Below are 21976 nucleotides of genomic sequence, written 5' to 3' on the forward strand. Positions count from 1 at the left end.
TGGTGCGGCCTTTCCTGTCAGAGCTTCAGCAGCGGCGCAGCACTGAATTACCATGGCGGAGCAGGAGATGCCTTACCGGGGATCGCCGTGTTGAGGCTCTGGAGTGTTGGGCCAGCTGCTTTAACATCGTGAAGCTGCGGTTTGCGGAGCTTTTAGCCGCAGGCAGCACTGCCTGTGACATCGCGGAGTCCTGGGACCCCTTGCCGGGGGTCGCCAGTGTTGGAGCTCCGTCCAGCTCGGCCTGTGGACTTCGGGGGCCGCGGTCTCCGGTAGGAAGCGGCCGATTCGGAAGCTCCAAGCCGCTGAGAGTGTTCTTTCGTTACGACGTCGGAGTTCCGATCATCCCGGCGAGAGGGCCTGAACATCGTGCCGTCCGTAGCGGCGACTGCGGAGGGCTCAAAGGCCCCGACCACGGGTGAACAATGAGGAAGATAACTGAACTTTATTGCCTTCCCTCACAGTGGGAACATTGATTCCGCTGCGTGGGGATATTTATGTTAAACTCTATCGTGTATTGTGTTCTTTTTATTCGTATGGCTGTATGGTAACTCAAATCTCACTGTACCAATTGATGCATGTGACAATAAATGTAACCTGAACTTGAACTGTTGGTTAAAATTCCCTTTGGCATCTGCTTGATGATTACCAGAGAGTAGGGGAAAAAAGCCCTCTCCTATTAGAAGACTCCATTATTCAGTTCAAATATTGTTTTTATCTTTCATGTGGAGGGAAAAATAGTTGGGGCATATCATCTGATGGCCCATTTTGTCCAGGATACATATCGGCAGACATTATTCAATCAATCAATCAAATTTTATTTATATAGCACATTTAAATCTACTCGCGTTGAACCAGTGCTGTACATAGAAGAATTTGGGTTGCCATACATCCATAGAAATAAAAAGAAAATACAGCACACTATAGAATTTAACATGAAACGTCCCCCCCACAGCGGAATCAACGCTTTCTACTGTGAGGGAAGGCAGTAAAAGTCCAGTCCTCTTCCTCTGTGTTCACCAGTGGACGGGGCCTATTTCAGGCCTCCGTAGTAGCCACAGCGGAGGCCCGGTGTTCCGGGCCCTCTCGCCGGATGATGGAGCTCCGGCTTCGGAAAGAACAGTTCCAGCAGCTTGCAGTTCTGAATCGGCCGCTTCCTACCGGAGACCACGGCTTCCAAAGTCCACACGCCGAGCTGGGCGGAGATTCACACTGGCGACCTCGGCGAAAGATCCCAGGCCTCCGCAATGCAAAGTCAGAGCCGCCAGCAGCTGGAAGGTCCGCAACCACAGCTCCGCGATGTTGGAGTCGGTGGTCTCAGCACTCCGGAGCTTACCATACGGTGATCCTCGGTCAGGCATCGCCCGCTCCGCGCTGGTACTTCAGCACTGCGCCACCGCCGAAGCTGAAGTTCTGGCCGGTCTCCGGCAGTAGGCTGCTGAAGAGAGCGAAGATGCACCTCAGAGGAAAGTCGCATCTCCGACCAGGTAGGGACTGAGAAAAACAGTTTCCCGCTCCCCCCCCCACATAAAAGACCAGAAGACCCCCATAGCAAACTGTTTAACACACTAAAAATAAGAAAAAAAGGGTGAAAAGACAACTGAAGGTAGGGCAGCCATACACAACAGCACCCCCCTCCGACAGTTGCCCCTGTACATCACATACATTTTTTCCCAAAGGGTCATGCAATATTAACACCATTAACAACATTTATAACCATCTGAAACATTGGTACTAGGTAGTACAGTTCATTCATACCTTCCTCAGGAACACTAGCAGTCTCACTGGTACTGCTGTAATGGCTGAGTACTTCACTGGAGACGTCATCGTCACTGGCCTGAGTCTCCCCTTTAGCTCCATTCCGTCCTCCTGCAAAGTACAGTAAAGTGAACAATGGCATTTGCGTGGAGGTAGCAGTGTTGCAGTTCCAAATCAAGTGTGCATCTCTGCTTTGTGTATCACCAGAAACACGACTTCTTGTGGAATTACACTATCTACCATAAATCACCCTTTTGCAATTTGTTACGCAGTGTTCAGAAATTTGTGATATACCTACAAAATACTGCAGAAGTGAATAAAAATATGTTGAGGCGTTAATAGCATGTAATGATCTGGAACATCTGTCAGCCTGACACTACCAAATCTGCCAAGCATGCTGGGTTTATTACAAAACTAATTCCCATCCCTTGCAAAGCTAATAGCTACATGGGGGGGTGGGGGGGGGGGGGGGGGGGGGGGTATGTGCCTTACTCCATCCAACTGAAGGGCACTAAGAACCATTTTCAGTCATTTCCTCAACCTTGCTGTAGTTTGCCCAGTTCCTCCAACTAGGCTTCATGTTATTACCTTTAAAAGATAAAACAATTTTTTGAAATAATTTTTGGAATTCCAATTAATACAAAACTGCAAAACAAACAGAATTAATAATATTTTAAACACTTTGAATAGGTATTGTGTCTAAGTTTCTTTAAAACAGCACAGGCTAATAAAAAAAATGCATTAGTGCAGATTATAGCAATGCTGACAGAAGTAGTTTGTGATGTACAGACAAAAAACTGTCTCTTCTAGATGAATCAGCGAGGAAATAGTCTGAACTCTTTTTGTGATACTCAAAATATATAGATATTTTATAATACCAAAGCTTTTATACGTCATTCAGAACTATAATAGACATCAATCATATGGATCATCCCTTTTTGAATATACTTCTCATTTTAAGAAGGGCGTGCCAAATTTTATGACAGAAACAAACAAGAATAATGTATAAAATATTCATAGCACTTTATTTGATGCAAAACAACTTTTGGGTTTCTTGCTTCTGTTTGAAAAACATTTCTGTGATTAATATGGAACTGAAAAAGAGGAAACAGCAACAATGACAAGTGGAACTGGGAGCCTCCCTCTAGGTGCCCAGTCTACAAGCAGTGGACTGCAGGACTCGTTGGTAAAAACACACATTGTACTTAACGAACGATATTTACTGTGCTTGTTTCCTGAAAGCTTCTGATAAGATGCCATATAGTGCCACCAAGAAGAATCGTTTTTTTTTTAATTAAAGAACTTTTGATTAGTGTGGTTATAAAAGGTTTACAAAACGCTGGGTAAGCTACATCTACACTACAGTTTATAGTTCTGCATAATCACATTTTAGAAAAGGGAATACAGGCTTTTGAAGGAAATTATCTGACGTTGAATAAGGGCAGGACCAACACAGTAAATGGTAGGCCTCTGAGTAGTGTTGTGGAGCAGAGGAATCTCTGAGTACAAGTGCATGGTTCCATGAAGGTTGAGTCACGGGTAGATAAAGTGGTCAAAAAGGTTTTGGCACTTTGGCCTTCATCAGTCAGTATTGAGTATAGAAGTTGGGAGGTCATGTTGCAGTTGTATAAGACATTGTTGGACAGCATTTAGAATATTGTGTTCGGTTATGGGCACCATGTTATAGGAAAGATATTGTCAAGCTTGAAAGGGTTCAGAAAAGATTTACGAGGATGTTGCCAGGACTAGATGGTGTGAGCTATAGGGAGAGGTTGAGTAGGCTATTCCATGGAGCGTGGGGGATGAGGGGAGATCTTATAGAGGTATACAAAATCTTGAGAGGAATAGATCGGGAAGATGCACAGTCTTTTACCCAGAGTAGGGGAATCGAGGACCAGAGGACATAGGTTCCAGGTGAAGGGGAAAAGATTTAATAGGAATCCGAGGGGTAACTTTATCACACTGAGGGTGGTGGGTGTATGGAACAAGCTGCCAGAGGAAGTAGTTGGGGCTGGGACTATCCCATCGTTTAAGAAACAGTTGGACAGGTACATGGGTAGGACAGGTTTGGAGGGTTATGGACCAAGCGCAGGCAAGTGTGACTAGGGTAGATGGGACATTGTTGGCCGGTGTGGGCGAGTTGAGCCGTAGGGCCTGTTTCCACATTGTATTACTCTATGACTCATCTGAATGTTACTAAGAGGCATTTTATGAGAATATTACATAATACAGGCTTTCATACTGTGGAACTGGGATGATTACATTCTTTACAACTTGAAAGGGGAGGTGGTCAAGGACCAAGCAAGAGAGATTTTACATAGGCAGCCAAGAGCCCATTAAAGAGACATTACTTTTAAAATTGTACCCAACCGATTAAACAAAGAGTGGTAGATGGCTGAAACTCATTCTGAGCCAAAACTATATACAATAAATATATTAATTTGTTTTTAATTTTTGTTTGCCAAAAGGTGTTGAGATACATAGTGATCTGAGATCAGCAGAACAAACTCAGAGGGCCAAGAAGCCAACTCCTATTCCTGTGTTGAATATGAATTAGCTCCTCTTAAACACCCATTATAATACGTTAACTACACTCTAGAGGTGAAAGCGTATCTGAATGCTCTTGAAGCCATCAGCAACAAAGTCACCTACATTCATTTGCAAAGACAAATATTGAGTCACAGCCGTCATTACTGATTGAAAATGTTGTTTAAATCATAGATTAACAAAGTGCGTCTATAATATCCACTATGGGAATATCTAGTTCTTTAGAAAACCCAGGCTGCAGAATCCTAGACAGCGATTACTATTTATATATACTTCTTTCTTTTTCTTAAATATTAATAGAAACTTCCTATGTATCTGTATTCCTTTATGATGTTGGAGGTCTTTCAGCCCATCAACTATCCTAGCTCAGAGAGCAGCCACATTCCCTAAACAATTTTCCTGAAATGTATTTTCCCTATATTCCTACAGACTTACTCAGGTCTGAAATACATTTTCCTTGGCCAACCCTTTTAAAGCTGAAGCAAGCCGATACAAATTAAATCATAGCCTTTCCTTCCAGGTTAAACACTAGAACAAACAAGCAATATACATTGATGACAAATTGCATAAGGTATTAGATTACCCAACAACAAAATATTTTATTTCAACATTACTTAACAACACTCAGCAATGGTATCCTTATCTTAGCACATCTTGTATAATGTGCTTTTATAATCTTTTGTATAATCTCTGGTACATGAAGTACCTTCTATATTACAAACTCCAGTCCATAAAACAACTTGCAGGCCTGAGAATAAGGTAATTTATTCATATTCATTCTACAGTTATTCCTGAAAGACATTATTTTCAATCATTTAACTTACTTAAAATTGATTTTTGATTTGGGGGAAAATGTTACAGTCTGATTATGAAATTGTTTGAATGGAACACTGTATACATCCAATCAACAGCATATTTAGGTCTGATTATTCATTCATGAGGGCATTTCCATATCAATATTGTTTTTTATTTTGCAAATGTTATTGACATTAACATGCTGCCTCCTTGCTGAGTATGGCTTTCTTAACTGGACTGTGACAAGTAGCATTTATGCGTGTGAATTTTGAAAATAATAAGTTATATTATCTTTTAACTAATGTTCCGAAGAGCTTAGAGGGTGAAACCGGTTGTCTGGGAACTTCAAGGTAAGTGACGACCTAGAATGTTCTCAACATGTTAAGGGGAAGAGTTTTTTATAAATGACAACACAATGGAAGATTTTAGACTTTTCCAAAACATGCCCTAGGCAGTAAAGAACGCTGTAAAGGATCAAATAAAAAGTTAAGCAGCCGAGATAAAAGAGACACAATTCAGAGGTTATGCTGTGATGTTTGAAAGTTGAGAGGTAGAAGGATGCATTTCTACACAAGGATCTGAAAAGGTTAGGGTTTTCTAAACTCTATGACGCCCCCTCCTCCCCCTCCTCCTTCCCTCCCCCCCCCTCCTCCCCTCCCGGAATCGTTTTTACAGAGTAGGAAAATAGTGGAGTAGGAGAAATCAGAAATGAATGCAAGAAACGAGAATTTGACAAAGTCAGTTCATATGGGTTGAACATAAGGGGCTTGCAAGGGAAGCATTGTAATGCATCATGCTAGGAAATAATGACGGAATGGGTGGGTAGCTTTGTTTTTAAGAAGCCAGAGATATAAATTGACAAAATGATTTAATTTGGTCACATATCAACATTTCTGTCACAAATTTTAAATAAGGAAATGGCTGAAGAAAAAGACAACATTAAAAAGGGTGCAAAGATTTTGATAGAAGCTAGAAATAGTTTGGTCTCACTGGCAAATAATTCATTTGTGGCATCAGAACATACAAACATGCTCACTATGTCATCATTGAATTACCCAGACAAGAATAGCATGCTCATTTAGACCAGAAAGCAAGAATTTCAGAACAGGAAAAGAGGGGACATGTTCCATCTACTGACACACCCCCTTTCCAACCCCAGTTCTGTTCCCGATAACTGTTCCTAAACCAAATAGTTCAAGTCATAAATGCACCCTCCCAACAACATATCCAAAGGAAAACATAACTGAGGCCAACACAGTTAAGTTGATTCAGCCTTAATTTTTTTCCCTTATGTTTCTCTCGTTTTTCATATTGTTTACAGTGTATTATGGTTACATATTCAGTTGCACTGCAGCAAGTAAGAATTTCATTGTTATATCTGGGACATGACAATAAAACACTTGACCTTTTGGATATTGCCACGAATCAAGTGCCTACCCAACAGAAGATACCTGCAGCCCCAGCAGCAACCATGGATGACTAATCTGATTATATATTTTGAGAAGGGCTGCTGAGAAGCGTCATATTTTACCCATGTGGATTTTTGAGAGGCATTTGGCAAGAGAACATAGATAGATGAAGTTTTGGGTCAGGTCCCTTCTTCAGACTGATTGTAGTAGGGGGAAGAAAGCTGGAAGAGAGGTTGGGACGGGACAAAGCCTGGCAAGTGGACATAGGTGGGAGGCATTTTGGATTGGCAGATGGTTGGACATAGGCAAGAGATGAATAGGCAAACAGTTAGAGGTAAGGAGACGAGGATAGAAGATGTGCAAAACATAAAGCCAGAGGAAGAATTATTTGCCGGAGGGACAGGGGAAGTGCAAAGGGAAAATGGGTGCACATCCAGCTGTTCCTCTAGTTTGGCTGTGGCTTCAGTCTGGCAATGGAGAAGGCCCAGGACAATAAGTCAGTATGGGAATGGGAAGAGTAGTTTAAATGGTTCGCAACCATTTGGATCCAGGGATGATTTGCGGACTGGAAGTAAATATATTTGAGCGACAGATGAAATTGCAATTTGAAAAGTTTTTTGAGCAATTTCATGGGGCTGGGTATGAAGCTCTTTGCTTTTTGTGCTATCGTTTTATGTCTTCATCAAGAAAGTTGAAAGTCATAAAAATTAACCATAAGATTAACAGTAGGAACTAGTCAGGTAGAATCAAATGCAGCAAGTGAAAATCAATCTGCAGCAGTGCAAAGTAAAAAAGCATTCAAGACACTTTCATTTATTTAGCCAAACAATTGAATTGAACTGAGGAAGGGTCTCGACCCGAAACGTTGCCTATTTCCTTCGCTCCATAGATGCTGCCTCACCCGCTGAGTTTCTCCAGCATTTTTGTCTACCTTCGATTTTCCAGCATCTGCACTTCCTTCTTAAACAAATTGAATTGAATCATATGGGGCTGGTTTAAATTGCAAACTGGGACACAACTAGGTTATTTTCAGAAGATTAAAAAAATCCTCTTTTCAGGCAGAATATGTATATCAATGATCAACATGCAATAATCCAATGCAAAGAAAGTCTGACAATGGACACTAGGTTCAGGGAATGGCAAATCCATCATTAATCCATACCGAATGTCCTTGAGTACACTGTGCCTTTTCAAATGTAAGGTTTCAGAATTAATTCCAATAATTTGCCAACCCCTATGGGCTTTTATTAATTAATGTATTCCTTACATATATTTTAAATAGATTCCTTCTTTTTAAAGATGGGAAGATTCCATCATATTCCTTTTCACTTGTCACAGACCACCTAGCCTCTGACTTGCTCTTGAAGCCACAACATTTATGGCTGGTCTATGCGTTTCTGGTCAACGGTGACCCCAAGATATTGATCCTGATATTAATGTCCCCTTTATTTTTGTTGAATTTGGTCTGGTGTCATTGTAACTTGGTAAAATTGGTATATTAGACACTGATTACTTCTCATTCCCCCACCTACGGAGCTGACACTATTTATTTCATTCATAGGTGGAGGCAATCTTAAGAACTATGCAACTGCATATAATGATGGAGAAAGAGGAACAGTAAGCAATATTAGGGTGGCAGTTTAGGGAGTCACTGTTTATTCCAATTTGGAAAGTGTACAACACTGCTGGACTGACAGGTTCAGTTAATAGAGCCCCGAAACCAATAAAGGTAGAGTTGCTTACATGATACTTACCTGGAAAACTTGCGCACAGAAATATAGTAAACCCTCGTTATAACGGGCCATACCGGGGGGGGGGGGGGGGGGGGGGAGGGGGGGGGAGGGGGGTTTGTGGATGAAACATCAAACTGCAGATGATGATTAATACACAAAAGGACTCAAAGTACTGGAGTAACACAGCGGGTCAGGCAGCACACTGGAAAACAAGGATAGGTGACGTCAGGACCCTTCTTTGGACTGATTCAATCGGCTGAGTTACTCCAGCAATGTGTCCTTTCACCTTAAAACAAGGCAACTATGCTGCTGGTCTGCACCAACGAGTCCTTATTTACTGGTTCACGTGGCTACTGTTGTGGCACTCTGTATCCCCTGGGGACAGCACTTCTTCAGTGCTGCTCCCAGCGACAGGACACGCTCCGTCACCGAGGGGCTCCCTCCCTGCACACCAGCTGCCGCTTCCAAGGCGGAGTATGTTGGCGCTTCTGAAGGTGGAGGTGGTGGGGGGAGGGAAGGGGCCAAGTGAACACGAGGCAGCAGGGAGCAGACAATACAGTGGGTGAGAGTGGAGGGAGCCCCATGTGATCGGGCACGTCCTGTCGGTGGCGGCGTTCTGAAGAAAGCGCTGTTCCCATGGGCTACAAAGTGATCGGCAACAGCCGCTTCATCTGGACCATGGGCAGTGAAAAAGGGCTTGCTGGTGTAGCTTCAAAGTCAGGCAGAGGCCCTCGAAAGCCTGAGCTTTAAGCTGCTGTGGACGCGGTGCAGGTCGGGGTCCATCTGCTATAACCAAAATATATTGTATAGCGGTCTGCTACAACAAGGGCTTACTCTATTGCTATACAATTTGAATATAGGAGTCTACTCCAAACTACATTTATTTACATAGCAAGAAGAAACTTGCAATCTATTTTCAAGAAAAAGCTTCTGACATTAAGCTCTCTGGAATCAAATTCATTAACATGTATTCTAAAAGCAAACTGAACTGAAATACATTTGGATGGTGCCCAATAAAGTTGGCAACAAATTAAAATTGAAGCAGTTCCAGAAATTTTGGGGAGAGTTTGGGCATATTACTAATATCTGTCCAAATAAAGCTCCAAGCCAGTCATGTTGTCGTTGACCTGTAAAATTCTAACATCAGTAACAGTACAGATGCCTTTCCCATTCTTTGTTCAAATCCAACAGCTTGGAAAAAAAAAAATCAACCACCTTTGCATACTCTATCTAATGAACCATGCCATGCATAAAAACAACCTAGAAAAAAGTTTGGCGATTGGAAAACTGCTTTCTTCAACACATAAAAATTCATCATTTGCACGCTAAATGGGGAAGGAGAGGGAGATATGAAGAAACTCTCTCAATAATGTTAACTGTCGCAAAGTTTTCAATACAAATAAATGAGCACATTGCCAAGCATTTGTAGATACGAGGCAAAATAGCATATGAAAGATGCTTTCAATGGTAAACATGCAAGATTACTTGTAAGCAGGCATATGAAAAGAATAAATAAAAATTACAGAAAATGAACTACTGTATTGTTTGAATGTGAAAATGACAATAACTAATTAACACATTTAATTAATTTTCCAGGGTCTGAAAGATGGATTTCTATATCAATATTAATGTTTCAACAAGCAATATATATAACTGATTTCTGTGGTTTTGAGACGGAGAGTAGCAATGGCAGTGCGACAGCAGGTAGAGATTTGGATGCAACATGGGGAACAAAATCAGAGTCAAGGTCTTACAGTGGCGAAGGGCTTTCTTCCCCCAGAGGTGGAACTGTGAAATATTAGAGGGCATAGCTTGAAGCTGAGAGGGGGAAAATTGACAGGTAATGTACAGAGCATTTTTTGTTTGTTTTATTACATAGAGATAGATGCTTGAAAAGTACTGCTGTGAAGTGCAGGAATGGGGTGGTGGAGGGGATCCATGGAAGCAGATTCAATAGCGATGCTCAAGCATTTATTCAGGCACATGGACATGTATGTAATGGAGGGATAGAGTTTAGAACAGTACAACACAGGAATAGGGCATTTGGCCCACAATGTCTGTGCCAGACATGATGACAAGTTAAAATAATCTCTGCCTGCATGCGGAATGGAATCGTTTAATGTGCCTTTAGTGAAATCCTTTACTTGCATACCCAAGGTATGCAAATACTTACCATGAGCAGCACTGACAAAGTTAAAGTCAATAGTCAGATTTATTCGTCACATAAACAATAAAGTGCAGTGAAATGAATTTGCCAGCAGCGGTACAATAAAAAAGAACACACAATACAAATTTAACACAAACATCCACCACAGCATTCATCACTGTGGTGGAAGACACAAAGTTTAGTCAGTCCTCCTCCATTTTCCCCCGTGGTCGGGACCACAAACCTCCGCAGTCACCGCTTCGGGCTGCCAGATGTGCAGATAAGGTAAGTCCTGAATTGGTGCTTCCCTACCGGAGACCGCGGCTTCAAGATGGTGTCGGAGCTCTTCTCCAGGGATCCCCGGCGAGGTATCCTGCTCCGGATGATAAGTCCCCACCGCACCCGCAGTTAGAAGTAGGCCGCGGGTCGGCGGTCGGAGCTCTGCTCCTCCGGGGTCCCCACGAGGGATCCTAGACTCCGAACGCCGCGCCAGCTGGAGCTCCGCAGACGACGGCTTCAGGCTGCCGCGGGCCAACGATCGGAGCGCTCCCTTCTGGCGACCCCCCGCTGCTGAAGCCTCGGGCCCGTCTCCGTGAAAGGCCGCACCGATCCTTTGTGTTAGGCCGCAAGGGAGGCGACATGGAAAAAGTCGCCTCTCGGTGGAGGAGGCTACCAAAGCGGTTTCCCCCTTATCCCCGCACACCACCCCCCACACAAGACACACCGAGAAACATTAAAAACACACATTGGGACATATAAAAAAAACTAAAAGTAGAAAATGACTAACACGCTGCTGGCAGGGCAGCCGGCTCGCATCGCCCCCAGTCGTCCCCTCTCCACTCCACTGAGGCCTCCATTGTTCTCCCTCCCTCAATAGTCCCCCCCCACACCAGGTCCTCTATTGTTTTTCCTCCTCACAGTGGTTCCCCACACCATCATCAACCAGCAAATGCAGGTCGACCCGCGAGGCTTCACCACTATCGCTGTGAGGCTCCGTCAAACACGAGGCCCCACCGCCGCCGCCGAGGGGTCACTGCTGCTGTCAAGACTCACCGCCGCTTAGGGTCCACCGCCGTTCAGTGTCCACCGTCGCCATCAAGGATCACCAGTGTTGAGGGTCCACCTTCACCGCCGAGGATCACCGCTGACACCGAGGGGCCACCGAGGCATGTGATCAATGTCCCTCCATTCCCATGCATATCCACGTACCCATCTAAAAGCCTCTTAAATGCCATATTCATATCTGCTTCCATTACCACCCCTGGCAGTGTGTTTGTGTCCCTCATCACCATGTAAAAAAACTTCCCCCCTCCAACCTTAAAACTAACCCATCAGATCTTTGACATATACAACTTGTGAGAACGGTTCAGACTCTACCATACCTATGCCTCTCATAAAATTCTATCAGATCGCCCTTCAACCTCTGATGCTCAAGAGAAAAAGGCAATGTGGCCTTCCAGGTATCATGGTGCTGCAGACTTGTTCTCTTAAAAAACAGTTTGGAGGTAAAATGGGTACTAGAAATAGCCCTGACCAACAGAATTCCAAAACTTTTTATCAATATATTGGAAGAGGATGGCGAGGGAGATAATATAGGTCCCCTAGGGACCAAACAGGAAGTCTTTGTGTTGGGCCAGATGATATGTGTGGTGTCTTGAATAAATATTTTACATCGGTATTCACTAAGGAGAAGGATGGGGGAGGCAGTGTACGGTGATGGTTGCCACTGCCAATATATTGATGTACATTACAGTGGACAAATGACCAGGGACTGATGAAATGAATGCAAGATGTTATAGGAAGCAAGGGTGGAGATTGCAGGGAATCTGACAGATTTTTGCATCATCTTTAGCCAAGAGATATAAGATAACTGGAGTGTAGCTAATGCTGTTCCCATATTCAAGAAGGGCAGTGGGAATAAGTCGAAACTATGGGTCGAGGAGCCTTACATCAGTAGTTGGGAAACTATTGGAAAAACTTGGGGATGGATACATGATCACTTGGAAAAAGGCAGGACCGATTAGGGAGACTCAGTGTGGTTTTGTGCATTGGAAAATATGCTCGTAAATCCGATTGATAGAACTGATAGAAACATAGAAGATAGGTGCAGGAGTAGGCCATTTGGCCCTTCAAGCCAGCACCGCCATTCAATATGATTATGGCTGATCATCCAAAATCAGTACCCCGTTACTGCTTTCTCCCTATATCCATTAGCCCCAAGAGCTATATCTAACTCTCTCTTGAATACGTCCAGTGAATTGGCCTCCACTGCCTTCTGTGGCAGATAATTCCATTGTGTTTATGTTACACATCCTTGACATGACCAGTCTGGATAAATGTGGATGAATATTGAGGAAAATTATAAGGCTAATAAATAATCTATTGAGGTTTAACTTGCAGCCTCTTAATAGTCATTTCCATTACTCATGGCATGCTAGACTCATTTCATTTTTCATTTCACTGCACATCTCGTATGTGTATGTGACGAATAAACTTGACTGGACTCAATTAAACTTAAAGCATGTAAATCAAAATGGTCATCCATGGGGCACATTTTATTTTCAACTAATGTGCACAAAGACACACTTACACGCAGGTATCATTAGATGATGACTGAGAGAATGATGTGTGGTATTTTACTTTCTTCTAGCCTTAAAATGAATAATATTTATTTGACTTCATCCTGGATAGATGTCCGTATCATTAAAAAACATAATCTGGACATTGTAGTCGGTTTGGAGAGTTACATTAATCTGCAAATGTACAGACACACTATTGAAGATTTGCGAAGTTCTATATTTTAATGTTTTCCTTAAATTCAAGAGAACAGGAGCAACGATTTCTTCCAAACCGGCAAAGTAGTGAAAAAGCAATAGTGGTTATGCACCATGCATTTCAAGCCAGGCTAAGTACCTTCCGGATGAGCTACTTTGGCTGACATCTTCAGCTGTAGTAGTTTGTGCCTTAAAGAGCCTGTCAAGAAACAGTTGGAAATGAACTTTAAAAGGTCTTTTTTTTTTTTTTTTTTTTTTAAATGATTGCACTTTTATTGATTTATTTAGTCATTTATTGATTCCTTAACCTCACTGCCTTAAATTAGTTGTGACAACACTGATAGGCCAAAAATAGTCTGCTGCCATGAAACATTTTAGAATTTGTAGAAAATATGAATTATAATATTAACATTACTTCTTTCTGCTCATTCCTGAACTCTCATCTAATATAGTTGCTCATCCAGGTTATAATTTGGAGTTGTTAGCTCACAAATTTAATGTGGCCCATTTCAGCCCAGGTTGATCAGGTCTTGCTGCATTTTTGCATGGACTACTTCATTATTTAAGATGCTGCTACTGTTATTAAGATGGTATCCTTAAAACTCACCTGATGATATTCTAGAGCAGAAACTATTGATTTCTAACAGCCACAGTTATTTTCCTTTGTCTAAATATGATTCCTGACACTGGAGTTTTGCTTTCATAGAAACATAGAAAATAGGTGCAGGAGTAGGCCATTCGGCCCTTCGAGCCTGCACCGGCATTCAATATGATCATGGCTGATCGTCCAACTCAGTATCCTGTACCTGCTTTCTCTCCATACCCCCTGATCCCTTTAGCCACAAGGGCCACATCTAACTCCCTCTTAAATATAGCCAATGAACTGGCCTCAACTACATTCTGTGGCAGAGAATTCCAGAGATTCACCACTCTCTGTGTAAAAAATGTTTTTCTCATCTCAGTCCTAAAAGATTTCCCCTTTATCCTTAAACTGTGACCCTTTGTCCTGGACTTCCCCAACATCGGGAACAATCTTCCTGCATCTAGCCTGTCCAACCCCTTAAGCAACTTTCTTAATGCCACACTAGTTGTAGATTGGGTTATTGCATTTGAACCAATCATAGTAGAAATAGCCACACCTTACTGCGGTAACGATCAACTAACAACCTGCTGTACCGCTATACCATGTGTACAGATTAAAGATGACTTTGAACTCCAGATTGTGTAAATTTCTTATTTACACTAGTGTTAATACTTTCAGAAGGCATTGCTATTATCCATTGGAATTCAGTAGTTCTGTCTGGCTGGCTGAAGATTATAATGTTTCAAAGTTGAGTTACTATCAGGGTGGACTTAAATTGGAGAACAGAATAAAAGTTCCAGAAGTCACCCTTGGAGTTTGGATTAGCCACTAAACCCAGGCATCCATCTCCAAAAGGACTCGGGGGCAATGTGCACAGTTCTGGTTACTACATTATTGGGGAGAATGAAGAGATAGAGGAGATTCAGAAAGAAGTTATCCAAATTAGGGGACTTTGGTTCTGGGGAGAGGGCCTATGCCCCTAGGACACACAAGAGCTATCCATTTGTCCCTTGGCTCTGTTCTCAGGCTCCAATGGTATGGAAATGCAATATAATTTAGCACTACTTGAGTACTTGCCATCTCTGTCAAGAAAGGCTATGAAATCTGGACTGGACACTCAAACCTAGTACCAAAGCATAAGTCTAATTTTCCATCTCGCTACATAATACACCCTAAAATCAACTGTTAAAAACAGCACATACAAGCCAAGTTAAGATTGCTCTGGATAGACACAAAATGCTGGAGTAGCTCAGCAAGTGATGTTTCGGGTCGAAACCCTTCTTCCCGGTCGACTCAAAACGCCACCCATTCCTTTTCTCCGGAGATGCTGCCTGATGGGCTGAGTTATTCCAGCATTTTGTGTCCATCTTCAGTGTAAACCAGCATCTGCAGTTCCTTCCTACACTTAAGATTGCTCTAATTATGTACAGCTCATGCAAACAAATGAGCCTTGCGAGATTTGCTGGCTACTGTGAGGCCACGGCCACCCTCTGCTATGTGGAAATTCTGTTTGCATAGACATCAGAATGGCGGAGTTATACGCCCCATCTGCCCACAGGCTGTCCTTGGTTGACCTCTGTTTTTATCTAAATATATTGCTGAGCAGTCGCATTTCCGACTTCCAAACTGTTCGGACAACTATTTTTCAGGACGCTGTCCGAACTGGACTGACACGCATTAAATTCTAACTTGCATCGCACACCTGAGATATACCGAATCCAGACCAAACACACAAACCAGCATATGATCCAACTTTCAGCCCCTTTATATACTTGACAAATGTTACAGATCCATGCACTCTCTCTCTCTCTGTCTACACATCAAACACTTTAGGCACAATTAAGTAAGATCAATATATGCTGGTCCTGATGGCAAAACTGGGGCCATGAAAAGTGAATAAATAAAAACTATACTGAGCCCTGACCCTAAATTTTTGGAAAATGGTTCACACTAACACTCTAACCTCCTGAAAGGGTACGTTACAAGGTTCTCCCACCCCACCCCTGAAGAGTACAAAGGTCCTCCCAACCCTCAGGATACAAAGGTCCTCCAACCCGTAAAGGCTACAAAGGTCTGGCCCTTCCTTCCCTGCCCCTCATGTGTACATGGTCCTCCATCCCCACAGGGTACAAGGTCCTCCACCCATCCCTAACGGGCACACGTCCCTCCCAACTCCCCACACCTAAAGGGTGCAATGTCCTCTTCTCTCCAAATAGTACAAGGTCCTACCTTACCACACCCCACTAAAGGGCACAAGGTACTTCCCCCCCATCACTAAAGGGCACAAGGTACTTCCCCATCCCTAAAGAGCACAAGGTCCTCCCCCCCCATCCCATCCCTAAAGAGCACAAGGTCCTCCCCCCATCCAAATGGCACAACTTCCTCTCTCCACCCCACCCCTGTAGGGTCAGAGATCCTACCGCCGGTAGATACCGGACCGGTCCCGTTTCCCACGTGGGGCGACTCGACCTCGACCCCCACCGTAACCTTCATTCCCAGCGACACCGTGGCCCCTCGCTGAACCCAGCTCTCACCCTTGTTGCGGCCAGGCCGGCCCCGAGCCTTGGGCATCTCCGCTGTGCGCGGCCGGGCGACCGGTCCCTCTCGCCGAGCCCTTTATCAGCCAACAGAAGGCAGACGCTGCGACCTGGCGCTTGACTTCACACCGCTGAGATCTATAAACAACGAACGGCTCGACTGGTGACCAAAATGTTTATTGTTGCTGTTGATTTTCTGGGTATGATGGGGGGACAACCACGCGCAAACTTCCACCATCTTTCCACTGACACCCACGCTCTGCCTTGCCCGCTCGGCCGGCACCGTGCAGCCCGCCGGGAGTTGTAGTCCGCGCTGGCGCGGCGGTTGCCGTGTATCGATGGGACGGCGCCGGGTGAAGGACTGCATCTCACGGCAGGCTTTGCTTCCGTGGCGCAGGCGCAAACGCACAATCCAGGCTGACGCGGGTGGGGGAGGCAGGGCAGGGCGTGGACTCGCCAGCCCCGGCTGCGAGACCACGTGGCTTCGCCGCGCCAAGCCCAGCGCTGCGGGTGGTTGAATGTGAGTTCGAATCCCGCAACCTCCATCACTGTCACATTGAACCGTTCAGCACAGGAGCACACCGTTGATTAATTGAAATAAATTAGCGATCAGCTCCTGTACAGCTGTGACCACTGAAATTATACTTGTCTGCTCCTCTAACACATTGTCCTAAGTGTATTTTTTACCTAAGATAGACACAAAAAGCTGGAGTAACTCAGCGGGTCAGACAGCATTTCCCTTGGAGAAAGGTTCTGGCTGTCTTCCCTCTCTCTGCTCTTGTAATTTTATAAACTTCCACCAGGTCTCCCCTCTGCCTCCCGAAGCTACAGAGAAAACAATGCAAGTTTGTCCAGCCTTTCCCTGTAACTAATATTCTCTGATCCTGACAGATATGGTTTGGTTTCTGGCCATTAAGAGTTCAAGTTCAAGTGAGTATATTGTCATGTGTCCCTGATAGGACAATGAAATTCTTGCTTTGCTTCAGCACACAGATCATAGTAGGCATTGACTACAAAAACACATGAATAAATAAACTGATAAAGTGCAAATAACAAATAATGGGTTATTAATGTTCAGAGTTTTGTCTGAGCCAGGTTTAATAGCCTGATGGCTGTGGGGAAGTAGCTATTCCTGAACCTGGTTGTTGCAGTCTTCAGGCTCCTGTACCTTCTACCTGAAGGTAGCGGGGAGATGAGTGTGGCCAGGATGGTGTGGGTCTTTGATGATACTGCCAGCCTTTTTGAGGCAGCGACTTCGATAAATCCCCTCGATGGAAGGAAGAGAATCAAAGGATGAGGGTTGGTGCTGGAAAATGTCGTTATCTTAATGAATGACTTGAGATACATATTCCTGCTGCTATTATGCTCTTATATGTTACCCCAAATATTGATGTCATTGTTCCTGAAATTGCACATGGCTTTGCCTGTTATCAGGTTTGCCTTAAGAAACATAGTACCTTTCCTCCATGAAAAACAAACCATTTATTTTCTCCAGTTAGAATATTTAATAATAAGTATGACACATGAACCATTATAAATTCAGAAGTCAAGATTACATGGGAAGACATTATTATTATTGCTGTAAAACTACATTCTAAACAGGATCATGTCCCAAGATCCATTTAATCTACCGATCATACAGAATACATAATTGTAATGCATTATAGTTATTTGGTATTTAGGCTCTCACAAGATATCTTCCTCCTCATTCCTTTTACTGATTTGTAAATTGTCTAACTGGAAGCAAGCAGACAATCTGAAATCTTCTGAGCACTAACCATGAGTAGCAATGATGAGATCAGAAACTTAAGGCATCGAGAAATCAAAGCAACTCAAACTTACTCCATCTCTTATGTTGCATTATTGCATCAAACATGTTGACCTTTGCACAAGTACAATTGCAGCCCAATACAAGTAACTGAATAACAGAGTATTGAACAATAATGCAATACAGCTTGCCCTATAGAACTGGACGCATTGGGTAAGTAAACTAGTTAAATCATTTAAAAGATATTTGATAACAAGCAATAGGATGAACTAATAAGTGCCTTCATTTGAATATCTTTAAGGTATTGTCAATGTTCCATATGGGTGCATAAGAGGCTCTAGGCAAAAATTAATTTCAGTGGCTGGAAAGTGAGTTAATGAGCTTCCACAGGAGTTAATTGAGACTTTCTTCTGTAAGTCTTCTTGTACCCATTGGAGGTTTAGTGCTGATTGTTAGGAGAACTCACTGTGCTTAGTTCATCCATGTAAGGCAACAAGTCTAATGGGGTAAATTACAGCACAGGCAGCCTTCAGGGTGCATCCTCCCTTGTGAAGTGTATATTTGAATATACACAATTCCACCAATCCTAGAATCCTATTTTTTGGGGGGGTTCCTGCACACTTTTGGATTATTTACATGGATCAAATCATCGCAAATGTTTTGCCAAAGTCCAAAGTAAATTCTGTAAAGTAGAAAATCATGACCACAACCATGACCCACTTAGTAACTTCCAGCTGCAGCAACTGCTGACTCTGATTTCTAGAGGTTAGTACTAAACCCTAACCCCAGAGCATTTATGGCATTCCATGATGACCTAAGAACTCAGCTTTGCAATCCCTCTTAAATCAGGATAATTCGTGAATTAAAGAAACCTAAAAATGTACTTTTACATTATTGTAATGCGTAACTAGGAAAACAGTTTAAAATGTTTTTGTGTTGGAAAGAACTGCAGATGCTCGTTTAAATCAAAGATAGACAAAAAATGCTGGAGTAATTCAGCAGGACAGGCAGCATCTCTGGAGAGAAGGAATGGGTGACGTTTCGGGTTGTGACCCTTCTTCAGACTGAAGACTGAAAAAATTATTTGTTCCTTGTGCCAGAAAAATTCATAAGATCCCTTTAGGAAAAAGTACAGGCAGGTGAGGTGGTCAAGATATTGAATATTTCATGAGGTCAGAAAGGATAGGAGTAGAATTAGGCCATTCAGCCCATCAAGTCTACTCTGCCATTCAATCATCGCTGGTCTATCTCTTCCTCCTAACCCTTCTCCTGCCTTCACCCCATAACCCCTGACACCTGTACTAATCAAGAATCTATCTATCTCGACTGTAAAAATATCCAATGACTTGACCTCCACAGCCTTCTGTGGCAAGCAATTCCTCAGATTCACCACCCTCTGACTAAATACATTTCTCCTTACCTTCTTCCTAAAAGATCGTCCTTTAATTCTGAGGCTATGACCTCTAGTCCTAGAATCTTCCACGAGTGGAAACATCCTCTCCACATTCACTCTATCCAAGCCTTTCACTATTCTGTATGTTTCAATGAAGTACCCCTCATTCTTCTAAACTCCAGCGAGTACAGGCCCTGTGCCAGTGAATGCTCATCATGGGTTAACCTACTCATTCCTGGGATCATTGGTGTAAACCTCCTCTAGACCCCCTCCAGAGCCAGCACACCCTTCCTCAGATATAGTGCCCAAAATTGCTCACAATATTCCAAATGTGGCCTTACCAGTGCCTTATTCAGCCTCAACATTACATCCCTGTTTTTGTATACAAGCCCTCTTGAAATAAATGCCAGCATTGAGTTTGCTTTCTTTACCATTGATTCGACTTGCAGATTAACCTTTTGGGAATCCTGCACAAGCCCTTTGCATCTCCAATTTCTGGATTCTCAACCCATTTAGAAAATAGTCTACGCCTTTATTCCTACCAAAACGCATGACTCCATGCTTTGCTACACTGTATCCCATCTGCCACTTCTCTGCCCACTCACCCAACCTGTCCAGAAAAAGTCCCTCTTTGTCTTCTGCAATCCAGCCAACCAGCCAACCTGCTATCCATGCAAGTATTTACCCTTTGATACCATGGGCTCTCATCTTCAGCAGCCTAACGTGTGGCACCTTATATAACAAAGGCTTTCTGAAAATCTAAGTAGACAACATCTACTGACCCTCCTTTGTCTGTCCTGTTATTTATTTCTTCAAAGAATTCCAGCAATTTGTCAAGCAAGAATCCCCCTTCACAAAGCCATGGTGACTTTAGCCGTGAACTTCTAAGTACTCCGTAACTCATTTCACTTTTGCCATCAGGATGAAAGTAGAGGAGCCTGAAAACTGTAACATCCAGGTTCGGGAACAACTTCTTCCCAACGAACATCAGGCTATTGAACACTACGAACTCAAACTAAACGTCGAACTACGAACTGCCTTTTTTTACAAGGGAATTTGGGCTTTATTTTGCTTTTTGCACTATATTGTTTTATTTTTAATTGAACTTTTAATGTTTCTTTATTATCTTATTTATTGAGTCCTAGTGTTTAAAACCAGTTGTGCTGCTGCAAGTCAGAATTTAATTGTTCCGTTTCAGTACATATGATAGTAAAACACTCTTAACTCAGTTGACATTGTAAAGCACTTTCTTGCAACAGAGCCTAGCTATTGGGAAGCACTCAGATTTAAGACTGAGTGCATGTTTGTGTGGCTATGGGTGACAATTCATAGTAGGAAAGTTGAGGGCAAAAGGCCCATGCTGAAAGATCACACTGATCTTGGCATAGATACTGTATGCTCCCCTAAGAAGTAATACTACAAATGAGCAAGACAGGAGTTTTAAGACAAAAGAGACCGCAGATGCAGGAATATAGAACAAAAATATAACAGGAACGGCTCAGCGGATCGTGCAGCAACTATAGTGGTAAAAGTGTAAGTCGACAAGCCGCAATAGTTTTGCTGGCTAACTTTCCACACTGAAGGAACAATTAAAGATTTTGATAGAAGCAAAGATATTTGCTTCCATTTTCCTCACATGCAAAACAAAGGCTGGACAGTGGTGTGGCGGTAGAGTTGCAGCGTTCCAGCGCCGGAGGCCCGGGTTCGATCCTGACTACGGGTCCAGTCTGTGTTGAGTTTGCACGTTCTCCCTGTGACCGCGTGGGTTTCCTCCGGGTGCTCCGGTTTCCTCCCACATTCAAAAGACGTGCAGAAATGTGGGTTAATTGACCTCTGTAAATTGTCCGTAGGGGTAGGATACAACTAGTGTACGGGTGATCGCTTATAGGACGAAGGTCCTGTTTCCACATTGTATCTCTAAACTAAACTAAGCAAATTTTACCAGTTTGAAATACTGCAAGCCAACCTCTCCCTCCATAACCACAGAATAGGATACAGGGCCCACCCATCACTTTCTAAACTGTTTTAGTTACTGTTTCTTTTCTCTTTCCCCCCAGATCATATGAAAGTTGCATCGCAAATTGTTTGTAATACATATCATTAAAAAGCAGGCCTCATAGATAGGTCATATAAAATGTTCTATGGAAGTGTGATGAATTAGTTCTGCTCATTCAGAAGGTGGGTGATTTCACAGGAAGTAGATTGGCAGTAACATTACGATAAAGGTCTACAAATTGACTGTGATGCTGAGGTACTTCCATTACGTCTGATAACTGACCCTGAATAACAAAATATGTACTGACAAAGATAAAAACGTAAGGCACTTAAAGGTTTTAAATGTGCATTTCTGCTTCCGGGAGTCAAACAAAAAGTGAAGATAGGGGCGGCACAGTGGCGCAGCGGTAGAGTTGCTGCTTTACAGGGCCAGAGACTCGGGTTCAATCCTGACCACGGGTCCTGTCTGTACAGTTTGTACAGTCTCCCTGTGACCACGTGGGTTTTCTCCGGGTTCTCCGGTTCCAAAGACGTGCAGGTT

General features: G+C 43.2%; 1 protein-coding gene across 4 annotated transcripts in view; it reads right to left on the reverse strand.

Moving 5' to 3' along the window:
- LOC116983364 (interferon-related developmental regulator 1-like) overlaps window positions 1-16640 on the reverse strand; it is a 37788-nt gene extending 21148 nt beyond the window's left edge. Inside the window, exons 1-3 of one of the 4 annotated variants that reach the window (XM_033037088.1) lie at window positions 16277-16640; window positions 13299-13358; window positions 1756-1866 (exon numbers count right to left, since the gene is read on the reverse strand). In XM_033037088.1, coding sequence (XP_032892979.1) covers window positions 1756-1866; window positions 13299-13358; window positions 16277-16313 — 208 coding nt within the window. In that variant the 5' untranslated portion in view covers window positions 16314-16640. The remainder of the gene's footprint in view (window positions 1-1755; window positions 1867-13298; window positions 13359-16276) is intronic. The other 3 variants (XM_033037089.1, XM_033037090.1, XM_033037091.1) reach the window with 3 other exon arrangements.
- Between the last annotated feature and the right edge of the window lie 5336 nt (window positions 16641-21976).

This window comes from Amblyraja radiata, chromosome 18 (genome assembly GCF_010909765.2).
Source record: "Amblyraja radiata isolate CabotCenter1 chromosome 18, sAmbRad1.1.pri, whole genome shotgun sequence".
NCBI lineage: Eukaryota > Metazoa > Chordata > Chondrichthyes > Rajiformes > Rajidae > Amblyraja > Amblyraja radiata.